This window comes from Mytilus edulis, chromosome 4, assembly GCF_963676685.1.
Source record: "Mytilus edulis chromosome 4, xbMytEdul2.2, whole genome shotgun sequence".
NCBI classification, from domain to species: Eukaryota; Metazoa; Mollusca; class Bivalvia; order Mytilida; family Mytilidae; genus Mytilus; species Mytilus edulis.
This window is the reverse complement of record NC_092347.1, coordinates 17,362,496-17,378,290: the sequence shown is the minus strand read 5'-3', so window position 1 is coordinate 17,378,290 and position 15,795 is coordinate 17,362,496. Positions and strand designations below refer to the sequence as shown.

The window sequence follows — 15,795 nt, the reverse complement described above, 5'->3', positions numbered from 1 at the left end:
ACAATTTTCATGTGTTGTATATAGATACACAGTTTTCATGTGTTGTATATAGATACAGTTTTCAAGTGTTGTATATATAGATAAACAATTTCCAAGTGTTGTGTAATGTGTATTTATATACAATTTCCATTTGTTGTATAGATATATGCAATTTTCATGTGTTGTATATAGGTACACATTTTTCATGTGTTGTATATAGATAAACAATTTCCAAGTGTTGTGTAATGTGTATTTATATACAATTTCCATTTGTTGAATATAGATATACAAATTCCAAGTGTTGTGTATATACAATTTGCATGTGTTGTATATCTTTATACAATTTCCATGTGTTGTAAATCTTTATACAATTTCCATGTGTTGTAAATCTTTATACAATTTCCATGTGTTGTAAATCTTTATACAATTTCCATGTGTTGTAAATCTTTATACAATTTCCATGTGTTGTATATCTTTATACAATTTTGTTACGGCCAGAAATCGCCTTTAAATTGTAGCCAACAAAAGACACAAATCAATAATAAAATTTAACAATATTTATTATACAAAAGTTTACAAGAAGTATTTTACAAATATTACTGATAACTTAACTGTCAAAATATGAGTCCAATCTGTTATCTTTATCTGTATCCGGAAATCTTTCGGAATCCAATTTGAATATTACGTTCACTACTAATGTCACAATCCAGTATGATGTTGTTTGTAGAATAAAAGTGTCAATCCGAATGCCGTGAATACTAATGTCTATCAATGTCTAAGTCCAAGTTTAATTATGAGAGTTTAACTTTAGTGTCTGTATATATAGTGTTGTCATGGAAAATTCTAGAACACTCTATAATGGAACATTGTGGAAAATCCTGGAAAGTTACAACGGAAGTTTCTGGAATAACGTAGAAGTTTAAATTACGCATCTTTTATAAGGATCATTCTAGAAAGTTCCAATCATTCTGTGATTGTTCCAGTGATTCCTAAACTGCACAGTTATAAGATTATTTGGTAAACAACTATCAGGCCATACAACACAAATTAGGCCAACATAAATAAACATAATAATTACAATATCATAACACCTCCCCCCTTAAAAGAAGTTTTAGTGTAACAAAAACTTATCATGAATAATATGAACAAAAATACATAATATATACAAAGTGATTTAATAAGCTCTAGATAAAGCATCAGCTATTACATTATCTTTACCCTTAACATGTTTTACAATTACATCATATTCCTGTAACAATAAACTCCACCTAGTCAACCTCTGATTCTTGTTTCTCATTTTATGCATGAAGGTGAGAGGATTATGATCAGTATAAACAAGAAAAGGATATACAGTGGGATTCAAATATACATCAAAATGTTGAAGTGCTGACAACATTGCAAAACACTCTTTTTCAATAGTTGAATATTTTTTCTGATGTTTATCTAATTTCTTAGAAAAATATGATATAGGTTTTTCAACATTATCATCTGTCTCTTGATATAAAACAGCTCCTATTCCTACATCGCTTGCATCAACGGCAAGTTTAAATTGTTTTTCAAAGTCTGGAATAATCAGAACTGGACTATTAATTAAAAGTGATTTGCTATTTTCAAAAGCTTTTTGACAATTTTCACTCCAGATAAATTTAGAATCTTTTCGTAAAAGATGAGTCAATGGTTGAACAACAGTAGCAAAATTTGAACAGAATTTCCTGTAAAATCCTATCATGCCTAAATATCTCATAAGTTGTTTTCTATTTGTAGGAGGAGGAAATTTGGAAATGGCTTCCACTTTAGCCATAATAGGTTTCACTTTACCTTGGCCAACTGTATGCCCTAAATAATCAACAGTGGCCTGACAAAAGTCACTTTTACCAAGATTAACAGTCAAATTTGATTGTGACAATCTATCAAAAGTATCATACAAATGTGTTAAATGCTGTTCCCAGCTATCACTACATACAATTAGATCATCAATATAAGCATAACAACAGTTTAAATCTTTTATAACATTATTGATCATTCTTTGAAATGTAGCTGGTGCACTTTTCATGCCAAACGGCATTACAGTATATTGAAATAAGCCATCTGGTGTAACAAAAGCTGATATTTCACGAGCTCTCTGTGTCAATGGAACTTGCCAATAACCTTTCAACAAATCAAATTTGCTCACAAATTTTGCTTGACCAATGTTGTCAATACAATCGTCTATCCTTGGGATCGGATAGGAATCAGATTTTGAGACTGAATTTACTTTTCTGAAATCAGTCACGAAACGAAAGGTTTTATCTGGTTTTGGCACAAGGAGACAAGGAGAGCTCCATTCACTGTTACTCGGCTCAATAATATCATTGTCAAGCATATATTTAATTTCTTTTCTCATAACTTCAAGTTTGAGTGGATTGAGCCTGTAAGGATGTTGCTTAATTGGACAAGAATCTCCGACATCAACATCATGACAAACAGCAGTGGTTTTGTTTGGCACATCTGGAAAAAGATTTTTAAAAGAAAATACCAAAGTTTTTATTTCTTCTCTACGATCAAAAGACAGATGTGCAAGTTTTGAATCTAAATTTGACAAAATTTCTGAATTTTTCAATCTAACTGTCTCTTCCATAGTTTTACAACTAAAAATTGGTTCAATTACATCTGGTTTGTCATGATTGTTCTCAAATTTAACCATGCCTAAAGTGGCAACTGGTTTACTATCACATAGAACATTAGTACGCTCAAAATATGGTTTTAACATATTAATATGACACACTCTATTTTGTTTGCGCCGACCTGGAGTTTTTACAATATAATTCAAATCATTGATTTTACTGTCTATTGTATAAGGACCACAATATTTAGCCTGAAAAGGATGTCCAGGGACTGGCAAAAATACAAGTACCTTATCACCAGGCTCAAAAACTCTGTCCCTGGCATCTTTATCATACCATATTTTCATCTTGTTCTGTACATTTTTTAAGTTTTTCTGAGCAATTTGACAAGCAGTATACAATTTTTCTTTAAATCTAGATACATAGTCTAAAAGATTCAAGTCAGTATGTTCAGTAAGCCACTTTTCCTTAATCAATTTTAACGGTCCCCTTACAGTATGGCCAAATACCAACTCAAAGGGACTAAATCCAAGGGATTCTTGAACAGCCTCTCGGACTGCAAAAAGTAGAAAGTGAACTCCATCATCCCAGTCTCTGTCAAATTGAAAACAAAAAGTTCTAATCATGTTCTTCAATGTTTGATGAAAACGTTCTAAGGCACCTTGAGATTCTGGATGGTACGCACTTGATCTATACTGAGCAATCCCTAACTGGTACACGACTTGCTGAAATAATTCTGACATGAAATTTGATCCCTGGTCGGACTGTATAGACTTAGGAAGTCCTACTAATGTGAAAAATTTGATAAGTGCTTTGACTATAGTAGGTGTCTTGATATTTCTTAGTGGAATAGCCTCAGGAAAGCGAGTGGATGTACACATGATTGTCAATAAATATGCATTTCCAGTTTTGGTCTTTGGTAAAGGTCCAACGCAGTCAATTAGAACTCTGCTGAAAGGTTCGTCAAAGGCTGGAATAGGCAGAAGTGGTGCTGGTGGTATTTTCTTGTTAGGCTTACCAACAATCTGGCATATATGGCATGATTTGCAGTATTCTGCGACATCATTTCGAAGTCTGGGCCAGTAGAAATGCTGCAATATCTTAAGGCAAGTCTTTCTTATAGTGTCCAGCCAAGGGAGTGTCATGGGCAAGACCAATAATTTCTTGCCTATAAACTTTAGGCACCACCACTTGGTATACCACTCTCCATTCCTCTTCTGGGGTAGCATCAGGAGGCCTCCACTTCCTCATTAAAATGCCGTCCTGATGGAAATAGCATTCAGACACTTTGTCTGCTTCCTCCTGTGGTTGAGCCCGCTGGTTGAGCTGAAGAACCTCAGGGTCTTTATGTTGTTCTTCGAATAAATTCTTTCGGTCTAATGAATGGCTGTTTACATCTGGCCATGGCATAATAACTTTTTTGTTAACACTAGGTGGTTTTATAATAGCCTTTTCTGAGTTACCAGGATCTTCAATATCAGCTATAAAAGTGTCAGAAAGGTCCATGTAATCAAACTGGTTTTCTTGCAAATCCTCATCTTGTTGTTTTCTAGCCATCGCCCTAGTGACAACACAAGCTGGATACAATTCAGCATCATCTTCAGGTAATTTAACACTCACCACTGGTTCACTGGTAACAATTGGTTCAGCAACCACTTTGTTCCTAGCTAGATCATTTCCTAGCAATAATGTAACACCCTCAACAGGGAGATTAGGACGAACACCTACAACAACTGGTCCAGTTATCAAATCTGACTTCAGATTAATACGATGGAGAGGAACATCTATACAACCTAACTCTACACCTTGTAACAAAACGGAGGCACCAACAGAAGTATTCTCGGACAAAGGCAACACACCTTCTAACAATAAAGTCTGAGAAGCTCCAGTGTCCCGTAAAATCTTAATAGGCTGAAGAGTGGTATCATCAACAATAGAAACAAACCCATCAGACATAAAGGGTTTGTATTCCTCCATGTAATCACAAAAACTGGACTTAAAAGCCTGACGCGCAGGGCATTCCAATGTACTGGTAATATAAGGTGTCGTACAAGCACTGGTCTTCGGCTTATTATCTCGTTCATTCTTCTTCTGGAGTCTAAAACAATCAGCCATCAGGTGACCAATCTTCTTACAATAAGCACAAGTCAGTGACTTCTTCTCAAAAGTATCAAATTTTGGACTAGACATATTATAACTGGACTGACTCTTATTCTGTGGAACAGGCTTACTATCAGTATGCTCAGTGCTTTGATTTTTGTAATATCCACTGGAAGTATTAACATTTTGACCCTTGAAACTTCTTTTATGTGAAAGGGTATAATTATCTGAAATTACAGCAGCATCGTGAATTGTCCCAACAGTTTTGTCGTCTAAATGTGCTTTTAAGTCTAAATGAACACATTGTTTGAACTCTTCTAATAACATCAATTGTCTTAGGTTATCAAAATTGTTATCTGTTTTCTTTGACGTAAGCCATTTATCAAATAGATCTTCTTTTTCCCGAGCAAATTCCACATAGGTTTGCGAATCAAACTTTTTATAAGATCTAAATTTCTGTCTATATGCTTCTGGTACTAACTCGTAAGCTTTCAAAACTTCCTGTTTCACCGTGTCATAATCGGAACTTTTTTCTGATGGAAGTGCGGAGTATATTTCAGCGGCTTTACCCTCAAAAACACTTTGTAGCATTGTAGTCCAATATGGCTTTGGCCAATTCAAATTATGAGCAATTTTCTCAAACTGTAGAAAATATTTATCGACTGTTTTTTCACAAAATCTGGGAACCAAACGTATATTTTTTGCTGCATCAAAATATTCTGATTTCGACTGGACTTTAGTGTTGCTTTCTTCTTTGACCATTTCAATTTTCAGTTTTTCCATCTCTAGCCTTTCTCTCATTTCAAGTTCTTTTAATTTAAATTCATCTTCTTTTTCTTTTTTCTCTATTTCCAACCTTTCCTTCATTTCCAGTTCTGCTTGTTTTAATTTAAATTCATGTTCTTTTAATTTGAGTTCATGTTCTAATTCAAGCTGTTTTAGTTTAAAGGCGTCAACGTTTTCAACCTTAAGATCAAGAGCCTCTTCACCTAAAATTTCTGATTCAACTAATTTGTCTATAACCAAATTTTTTATAACTTGTTTTCTCATAGATACTTTAAAAACTAATTTCAGTTGTTTAGCAAGCAACACTAATTCCTCTTTCTTTAAATTATCAAAACTCTCCAGGTCTGGCGTTTTCAAAAATTTACCAGCATCAAATGCCATTTTGTAGAATTTTGTTGGCTAGTTATAATACAAATACTAAACAAATTATGAATAAAATATTTTTAAGATCCCAGGACGAGCCCCCAATTTCTGTTACGGCCAGAAATCGCCTTTAAATTGTAGCCAACAAAAGACACAAATCAATAATAAAATTTAACAATATTTATTATACAAAAGTTTACAAGAAGTATTTTACAAATATTACTGATAACTTAACTGTCAAAATATGAGTCCAATCTGTTATCTTTATCTGTATCCGGAAATCTTTCGGAATCCAATTTGAATATTACGTTCACTACTAATGTCACAATCCAGTATGATGTTGTTTGTAGAATAAAAGTGTCAATCCAAATGCCGTGAATACTAATGTCTATCAATGTCTAAGTCCAAGTTTAATTATGAGAGTTTAACTTTAGTGTCTGTATATATAGTGTTGTCATGGAAAATTCTAGAACACTCTATAATGGAACATTGTGGAAAATCCTGGAAAGTTACAACGGAAGTTTCTGGAATAACGTAGAAGTTTAAATTACGCATCTTTTATAAGGATCATTCTAGAAAGTTCCAATCATTCTGTGATTGTTCCAGTGATTCCTAAACTGCACAGTTATAAGATTATTTGGTAAACAACTATCAGGCCATACAACACAAATTAGGCCAACATAAATAAACATAATAATTACAATATCATAACAATTTCCATGTGTTGTATAGTCAGCGTATGGCAATGGATTTAAGATTTTAAAAATCTTGATAGGTTCACTTGTAAATGTTGAAAAATAATGCATAACACATTCTTGCTAAAAATATGATTACAGATACATGAATATTTTTTTTTTCAATATATATTATACTAGCTGTTGATAAATCTATTTAGCTGCTGCTTGTGCTGTCTGTTGAATCCTTAAATTTGCCTTTAATAAATTTTTTGGTTAAAGTATTTCCCATTTCCCTAATGGCATCACTAAATCAAATTGTGTGTCATGAATCCTTGACAAAAATCTCATATTTTGAATACTGTGAAGTGTTGATTTATTTCTTTTGTATTGTAACCTTATAAATGAGATATTGTACATTTGACAGGAGGCTGAAGACATGAAATACAATAACCTTACATTGCCTGACCATGTATTGATTAAATTATTATCCCTCAATTTATTAAATTTTCTTCCTTCAATAATAATATCCTGAAGTAGTTAGTTCCACTAATGGCTTCAGATGTTTTTCAATGCAATCTCATTTGTATTCTTATCGTACAGATTTAGTATACATATGATTGCATGTATTGACTGATCTGTAACAATACTGATATTTGAGTATGGAAAATTATACAATTACTTGTCATCTTCTACATCCCAAGGCTGAGTGATACAAAAAATTACAGAAATGGTTATATGATTGGGGTGCCATGAATAAATTATTTTTTGTCAATCTGAAATTCAATATGGCTGTGAGTGACAAAGGTATATTTAGGACATAAAATGTAGAATAGTAATTTTGAACCTTTCAGTCATTACTAAATAGTAATGCATTAAAGATGAAATTACTAAATAGTAATGCATTAAAGATGAAGTTACTAAATAGTAATGCATTAAAGATGAAAATTTCATCCTATCAATAGTCAATGGTTTTGTACTTTTTATGCCTCAGGTAAGATAGTAGGAGGCATTATGTTTTCTGGTCTGTGTATCTGTCCCTCTGGTATCTTTCGTCCCTCTTTTAGTTAGTCTGTTCTTTGGTCCATACATTGGTCTGGCCAATTGCCTGTCCTTTTTTGTGTGAAATTCTTTGTTTTGGTAGTTTTTCAATGCAATCTCATTTGTATTCTTATCGTACAGATTTAGTATACATATGTTCAATTCAATGTTGAAGGAAATACCCAATGTAGTTAAAAGTGTTAGTGGTGGCACTAACACTCATTATAAGGACTTTTCAGATTTATCTAGATCTCTATATCTAACAACAATATTTGATTAGTAAGATGCATGATGGGAGCTCAGTTTGTTCTGCTAGTTTTTTTATTTTATTGATAAAGTTGATTTATACCAGAAACTAAGATAATGATAACTACAGTGAAGAAAATGATGTGAATTGGGTGCTGTGGTAATAAAGAACTAAAGTTTGACAGGGGAACTTCTTGTAAATAACATAAGGTGTCACAATTATCATGGGTTAATTTACAAGCATAAGATGACAGTTGATATACAATAATACACAGAATCAATATTGACTACTGTCATGCCTTATACCATTGTAGTTAATCATGTAAATCTGTCGGTATCAATTCATGTACTTTGCATTTCTATTTAGAGTTGATGTTAATAAATCATTCCTTAGTCAAATTATTAAATCTATTGTCTGACTTTTGAGTTTTTATTTCAGACAAATCAGGCTCCCCATCTGAAGATGAAGAGACAAGGTAACGATCCATTTATTGTTTCCACGTTTTGTTTCGTTTGTTTTACTATAGATACTATGTGATATTTCCCTGGTGAGCATTGATTAAAGATGACTTTATACTACTTTTATTATTGTATGTATTACTAATTTTCCTCATAGTTCATAAACTGTTCAATGTTGATTTTCAAATTGAGATTGTGTAATTTTGATGTCTTTACTACATGTTCCGTGATTTCCATTTAGACATAGCGGCCTCAATGGTCTTGTGTTGTGTGTGTTTACGGTACTGTGGAGGTCCTGGGTTCAACCCTGGCAGGGTCAAACCATAGACTTTAAAATTGGTATTTGCCGCTTCTCCTTGCTAAGCTAAGTGTGGCATTAAGGAATAAGAGCAAAGAAGGGTTGGCTCAGATTCAGAATAATTTGTTGGGTAAGGTATAAAATTGAGAATGGAAATGGGGAATGTGCCAAAGAGACAACAACCCGACCATAGAAAAAAACAACAGCAGAAGGTCACCAACAGGTCTTCAATGTAGCGAGAAGTTCTCGCACCCGGAGGCGTCCTTCAACTGGCCCCTAAACAAATATATACTAGTTCAGTGATAATGAACGCCATTCTAATTTCCAAATTGTACACAAGAAACTAAAATTAAAATAATACAAGACTAACAAACATGTCTTCCTTAGCAGTGGAGGATCTAGACATTTTCATAAGAGGGGGGAGGCACTGACTGCCTAAGAGGGGGCCTGCTCCAGTCATGCTTCAGTGATTCCTAATAGAGTCAACTAAAATTTTTCTGACAAAGGGGAGGGGGCCAGGCCCCCTGAAAAACCTTCTAAATCCTCCTCTGCTTACGACTGTTACTTTGTAAAATAGCACCTTTAAAATCACTTCAGAGTGTAGGTCTAGTGCAAATTAGGGTTTATATCCATATTACATTAACTTGTTCTCATCCTGAATATGCATATTAATTTGCTGCTGGACATTAAGCAGCCATCCATCATCATCCTCCTCTATTTAGACAGCTAATCACCAAAGATCATAGGAAAAACCCAAACCACAACCAACAAAGTTACATATGAACATAGGTTAATTCCTTACATATTTCTATGTCCAATTTACTTATTTATTCAAATATTTCTGACAGTTTATAAAAGTATTTACATAACCATGCCATATTATTTTATAAATTCATGACTTATTACTATGTTTATATATTAAATATGATGAATGAATGGCTTATTTAATTTGTTTAGCATATTGTAAATGAATGGCTTATTCAATGCAATGTGACATGCAATTGAAATTAGATAAAATTTCGATGCCAGACAGAAAAATGATTGGTTATTCTCTGAAAAACAATTTGTGTTTGTATGCTGTTTTCTGTGGTTAGAAAAATAAAATTAAAAAAGAGATAACCAGTGACTTCATAAAACTTCTTGAAAATTTGAGATTTTATATGAATGCAGATAAAGATGGATACTCACTGTACAATTATATGTAGGTTCTTAAAGTTCAGTTGGCTATTATGTTTATTTTCTAAATTTATTTGATTTGTAAAGGTCTTTTGTTCCTTCAAAGACATGTAATATGTTTTGTTTGCAAATTACATATAAAAGACCATCCAAAATGGAATGAATAAGTGTTTTGCATGTCTGATATAATTTACAGTGTTGAAGATTAGTTTGAGTTGTGGCAAAGGTCTGAGATCTATCAATCATTATATTAAGGTTAATAACAGTTGACAGCTGAAGTGCATATGCATAATTCAAATGTCTTCTTACAGTTAACCTGATAAATGGGATAACCATAAACGCTCAGATGATTTGTATTAAATTCAATTACATCCCAACTCATACAAATGTTACTAATTATTTCTTGCCAATGGTCAGTTCAGTTGAATTTAAAGCTATGTTAGTTTTTGTACGATTCCTAAAATGATTGGCTGAAACAACTTGTAAAGTTGATGTAACATTTAGATTTAGATCAGTAAGATTTCCCTGTGTACTTTTGAGCAAGAAAGAAAGAAAAGGTACAAAGGGAGCAATGAAAAAAACTTAAAAGATAAAGACAAAAAAATCTATGCTCCAACATGGTAACAAAAAGAGAAACAACATTCCACTAAAATAACTCATTGACCTAAAGAGTTAGCAAAGTTAGTCTTCACCAAAGTCAAAGACGTGCAACTTTCTTAATTTCAACATTCCAAAAAGTTCTTTACAAAATTGAACACATTTTTCTAGAGGTTTATGTTGTGTAAACTGAGCCAATCAACTGAAAGACTGAATAAAAGTTTAAAGCCTTTAGTAGCCCAGGAGACAGGAAATAATAGCCCATATCCCCTGTAAAGATACCAAATAACATAGGACAACAGTAAATGGAAAATTACACAACATAATTAGTAACTTAATTTAGATGTAAATTAAGACATCTAAATTAAGTCATTTTGTGTTATGAAAAATGTGATATGATATCTTATATTATTGCTGGTTTAATAATACAATAATATTTACTTCCAGGATGTTAGTTCAGGTCTATGGAATTATGATTGATGCTGTGATACAGGCAATACAAGTTTACGTTAAAACTCTCAGTTCACATTTAGTAAGTACTTTGATATACATAGATGTTCCTTCATGATATAGGTTCAATGTTATCCACTCCTTCATAATATAAGTTCTGTGTGATCCACTCCTTCACAATATAAGTTCCATGTGGATCAAATACTGTACCACTGGAACAAATAGTACAATATTTGTTTCTAATGGAACTAATGGTATAGAATATTTGTTCTAACTGCATGGAAGAGATATAATGGTATTGTTTAAAACTTGGTTCCAGGAGAACTTCTATTCTATGGAATAAATATATCTTGCCAGTTCTCTTTTTGACTCACCTGGCCCAAAAGGACAGAGTGAGCTTTTCTAATCACTAGGCATCTGTCATCGGTCATCGTTGTCTGTTAACTTTACTGAATTCATCTCTGAAACAACTGGGCCAAATAAAACCAAAATTTCAATTGCCTGAATCATCCTCAAGGTATCTAGTTATACAAATGTATCCAATGACCCTGCCCACCAACCAAGTTGGCTGTCGTGGTTAAAAATAGAACATGGTGGTAAAAAGCAGTTTTTGGCTTATCTCTGAACTAAATATAAGATCAAATTTGACATGGGGTTAAAATGTTCATCAGGTCAAGATCTATCTACCCGTAAATTTTCAGACACATCAGACAACCCATTGTTGGGTTGCTGCCCCTGAATTGGTAATTTTAAGGAATTTTTGCAGTTTTGATACAACAGCCAAAATACTTTTGAGATCGTATAATGGTATGATGTCGTCGTCTGCGTTGTCGTCTTCGTCTGTGTGGTCCAAGACACATTTGGTTTCTGGACATTAACTTTAGTTTAAGTCAATGGATCTCTTTGAAATTTAAGAAGAAGGTTCAATACCATCAAAGGAAGGTTGGGATTGATATTGGGGATGATAGTCCTAACCGTTTAGGAATTAGGGGCCCAAAAGGGGCCAAAACAAGCATTTTTCTACTTTCAGGTTAATAACTTGTGTATAAGTATTTGATATGCTCTGAAATTTTACCACAATGTTTAATACCACAAGTAGAAGGTTTGGATTCATTTTGAGGGTTATGGGGCTAATAATTTAGGAATTAAGGACCAAAAAAGGGGCAAAAAACAAGCATTTTTTTTAGTTTCTGGACAATATCTTGTGTGTAAGTTTATGGATCTCTCGTACATTGTACCACAAGGTCCAATATCACAAAAGGAAGGCTGGGATTGAGTTTGGGGGTAATTGCCCTATTCATGCAGGAATTAGGTGCCAAAAAAGGGCCAAAGACAAGCATTTTACTAGTTTTGAGACAATAACTTGTGTTTAAGAATATGGATCTCTCTGAAATTGTACTACAAGGTTCCATAATACAAAGAAAAGGCTGGGATTCAGTGTGGGGGTAATTGCTACAAGGGGGGATTCAGAAGTTTGGGTGGTTCTAATTTTTTTAAGGGGTTCAAATTTTTTGTTCAATATTTTTAAATTTCAAATTTTTGAAAAGTTTCAAGAAGAATATTTAATTGCACAATATTGTGCAATGGATTTGTAAGATCTTGACATTTATTTTGTGTCAGAAACCTATACTATGTCAAAAATTTGATCACAATCCAAATTCAGACAGTATCAAGCTTGAATATTGTGTCCAAATTTGCCCTAACTGTTCAGGGTTTAACATCTCCAGTGTTATCAGGCTGTGCTCAGCGAAGCAATTTATTGGTTATTTTCTTGAATATTATAATAGATAGAGACAAACTGTAAACAGCAATAATGTTCAGCAAAGTCTTAAAAGTAATTATGACCAAAATTCTAAATTGGCCTCTTAAGGAGTTTTTGCCCTTTATAGTCAATTTTTTAAAACGTTTCGTAAATTTTGTAATCGTTTACAAAAATAAGTAGACTGTGACTCTTTATAGGAGTGATTGCCCTTAAATGAAGTTCTTTTATATCGTCTTTTCTGTTTTGAGCAAAAAATAAAGAAGATAGAAAGAAACTTAACAGGTTAAATGGTAAGCAATACAAGATCACTATAACAGATTTTTGTCATGAATTCTATTCTTGTCTACAATGTTGGAGATCTAGAGTGATATTTGTTGAATATGCACATTGACCAAGGTGAGAGAGACAGGCTCTTCATGCTTTGCTTTTCTTTATTTATAGATTTCCATTTAGATGAAAGTGTTAACTCGTAAAATTATGACTATAAAACTGTAGCTATAGGCAATAAATAACTTTGCCTTCTATCAAGAAATTGATTGTTTTATGCTTCCCCTTAGGCTTGTCAGTATTGAGCAAAGATGTCAAGTTTGTGATGCAGTCTCTTTGGAACCTTAATTTTTCCATACACTATTAGTTGTTGTACAGTTCATATCTAAATTTTATACCAATCTGTTGATTTATTAGAGAAACAGGCCTGTACTAACCCTAATAAATCAACAGATTTACTGAGGACATCTACTCATCCATCAATATTAAAGGAATTATTTGATAATTTAACCGTTGAAAGATAGTTGTGAAGCAAAAGAAAAGGTTTGATAAGGACATCTTTTTGACAACTGATATGAAAATTTACAAACTATTATAATCTTTCAAATAGCATTCCCATTGATGGCCTTGTACTGTTTTCTGCTCTTTGGTTGTGATGTGACTCCTTGACACATTCTATTTTATATTTCAACTTTAGTCTTGCATATTTGTTTAGACATTATAACCTCTTCCTTTTAAGAAAAACCTTGAATTTAGAGGTTTATGTAGTTGGATAATTGGCCAACATTATTATGCTAGATGATAATTTCTCTCAAGATGTCTTGTACAAAGATGTTTATGAGAATTAAATATTTGCATTCATTCCTCTGTCTGTTTGTCCGTCTATCCCACATCAGGTTTTTGGTCAAGGTAGTTTTGGATGAAGCTGAAGCCCAATCAACTTGAAACTTAGTACACATGATCCTTATGATTTGATCTTCGTTAGAGTTTTGACCCCAATTTCACGGTCCATTGAGCATAGAAAATGATAATGACAGCTTCAGGTTAAAGTTTTTGGTCAAGGTAGTTTTGGATGAAGTTGAAGTCCAATCAACCTGAAACTTGGTACACATGTTCCCTGTGATATTTATGAACTTTGTTATTTTAATGCCAAATAAGAGTTTTGACCCCAATTTCACGGGCCACTGGACATGATGGTGGGAGTAGGGCATTTGTGCACTATGGACACATTCCAATTTCTTGTTTGGCAATGAAATATTGATGATGTAACAGTGACAATAAATATGATAGTTATGCATTAATAGAATGGTCAGATTTTATCATCTTATTTTTTTATTAAGGAAAGTAACATAATTCTAAAGGAAGAAAAACATAACTTAATGTCATTTGAAGGACTACAATAATTAAAGATTCATAATAAGTCAACATATAATCTCACAGAATTGTGAGCAATATGAAATTATTATTAATTGTAATTTGATAGAAAGATTTTTAGAATATTTGTCTTTTGTTAGGCAAGAGCTGCTGCTGTTGATATGGTTTGTGAAGAATGTCAGAAGTTAGGCAGTCCTATGATACAGAAATACATCCAAAGGAGGTAAATAGAATGTCAGAAGATGTTTCCTAACTTATATCCTCTGTACTCCCTTTATTGAGATTTTGACATTGAAAAATTTTGTTTAAACAAAATATGCAACTTCACTATTAGAGTTTTTAAGAGATTTTTTTCAATTCTCTTTAATTTTTCTGTTATAGTAAATTTTGAAGTACAAAAATTAATAAAAGATAGATAAAAATGCATAACAATTGCATTGTTTTTAACAACTTTAGTCACACTAGTGTTATACAATGTATATACAAATACCATCATATGTAGAAATAAAATAAAGTAAGTAAATCTTATCAGGTTGGCTGATGACTTCGAAAAATGTCTGGTTTGATAGTTTGAAGGACTAATTTGAAGTTGTCATGTGTGAATATATAAAAGTTACAGTATTAAAGGAGTATAATTTGATGACAGTAGACTAAGTTATTGATTCTTAGCAGGCCTGTAATAATGATATCTGTCACTTCCTATTGTCAAAGGACATATTTATTCTTCTCTGTCCAATTATAAGGATAATCAGTATGAGAACAATTGAATTTTTTTCTTGTTAGTATTATTGCTTCCGTGTGAAATATTCCGTAATGGTCAATATAAAAAAAGAAGATGTGGTATGATTGCCAATGAGACAATTCTCCACAAGAGACCAAAATGACACAGAAATTAACAACTATATGTCACCATATGGCCTTCAACAATGAGCAAAGCCCATACTGCATAGTCAGCTATAAAAGGCCCTGAAATGACAATGTAAAACAATTCAAACCAGAAAACTAAGGGCCTTATTTATGTAAAAAAAAATGAACGAAAAACAAATATGTAACACATACACTAACTACAACCACTGAATTACAGGCTCCTGACAGGCTCCTGAATGTATTTATAACACCCAAATTAAAACAGATATTTCCACTCTCAACTTTAGATGAAATCTGTGATAATTGTCTGTTTTGAAAAAAAAGTGATTGACAGAATTTTTAGTTGATGTGTTTGTGTAAAAGTTTAGATTAGTTGCGATCAACTAATTTTTCGAAAGCTAATCAATTTTCCATTGCAAAAGAGTTAGGAAAATGACAGTAATGATTCCCAATAGATTATAAAATATGCAAAAGGCAACAACTCATGATTATACAGGGTTAAAGTCTAAAACATCTCTAAAATGAATGACATTTGTAAAATGAGTCTACATTTATAGCATTGGTAAGGCCATAGTCATGTTATTTATATATGGAATCTATCATACTTATTTCATAAACTTTTAAGCAGGAATCTAATTTCCTGGGTTTTGGAAAAAGTATGTTTTCATTGAACTTGATATATTGTGGTTAATAAATTTTGCACATTTAGCCTATTAAAAACTTTAATTTTGTTTAATACTTAAATTCATTGTC

General features: G+C 32.5%; 2 protein-coding genes across 2 annotated transcripts in view; one reads left to right on the top strand and one right to left on the bottom strand.

Annotated features, from left to right (window-relative positions):
* Positions 1-15,795, bottom strand: part of LOC139521744 (coiled-coil domain-containing protein 172-like) — a 388,671-nt gene that overhangs the window by 67,302 nt on the left and 305,574 nt on the right. The gene's annotated exons all lie outside the window — the stretch shown is intronic.
* The window catches only part of LOC139521734 (dynein axonemal assembly factor 9-like), a 65,505-nt gene that overhangs the window by 26,501 nt on the left and 23,209 nt on the right, over positions 1-15,795 (top strand). The window contains exons 15-17 of the mRNA XM_071315299.1: positions 8,232-8,268; positions 10,770-10,854; positions 14,316-14,398. Of these exons, the coding sequence (XP_071171400.1) occupies positions 8,232-8,268; positions 10,770-10,854; positions 14,316-14,398 (205 nt within the window). The remainder of the gene's footprint in view (positions 1-8,231; positions 8,269-10,769; positions 10,855-14,315; positions 14,399-15,795) is intronic.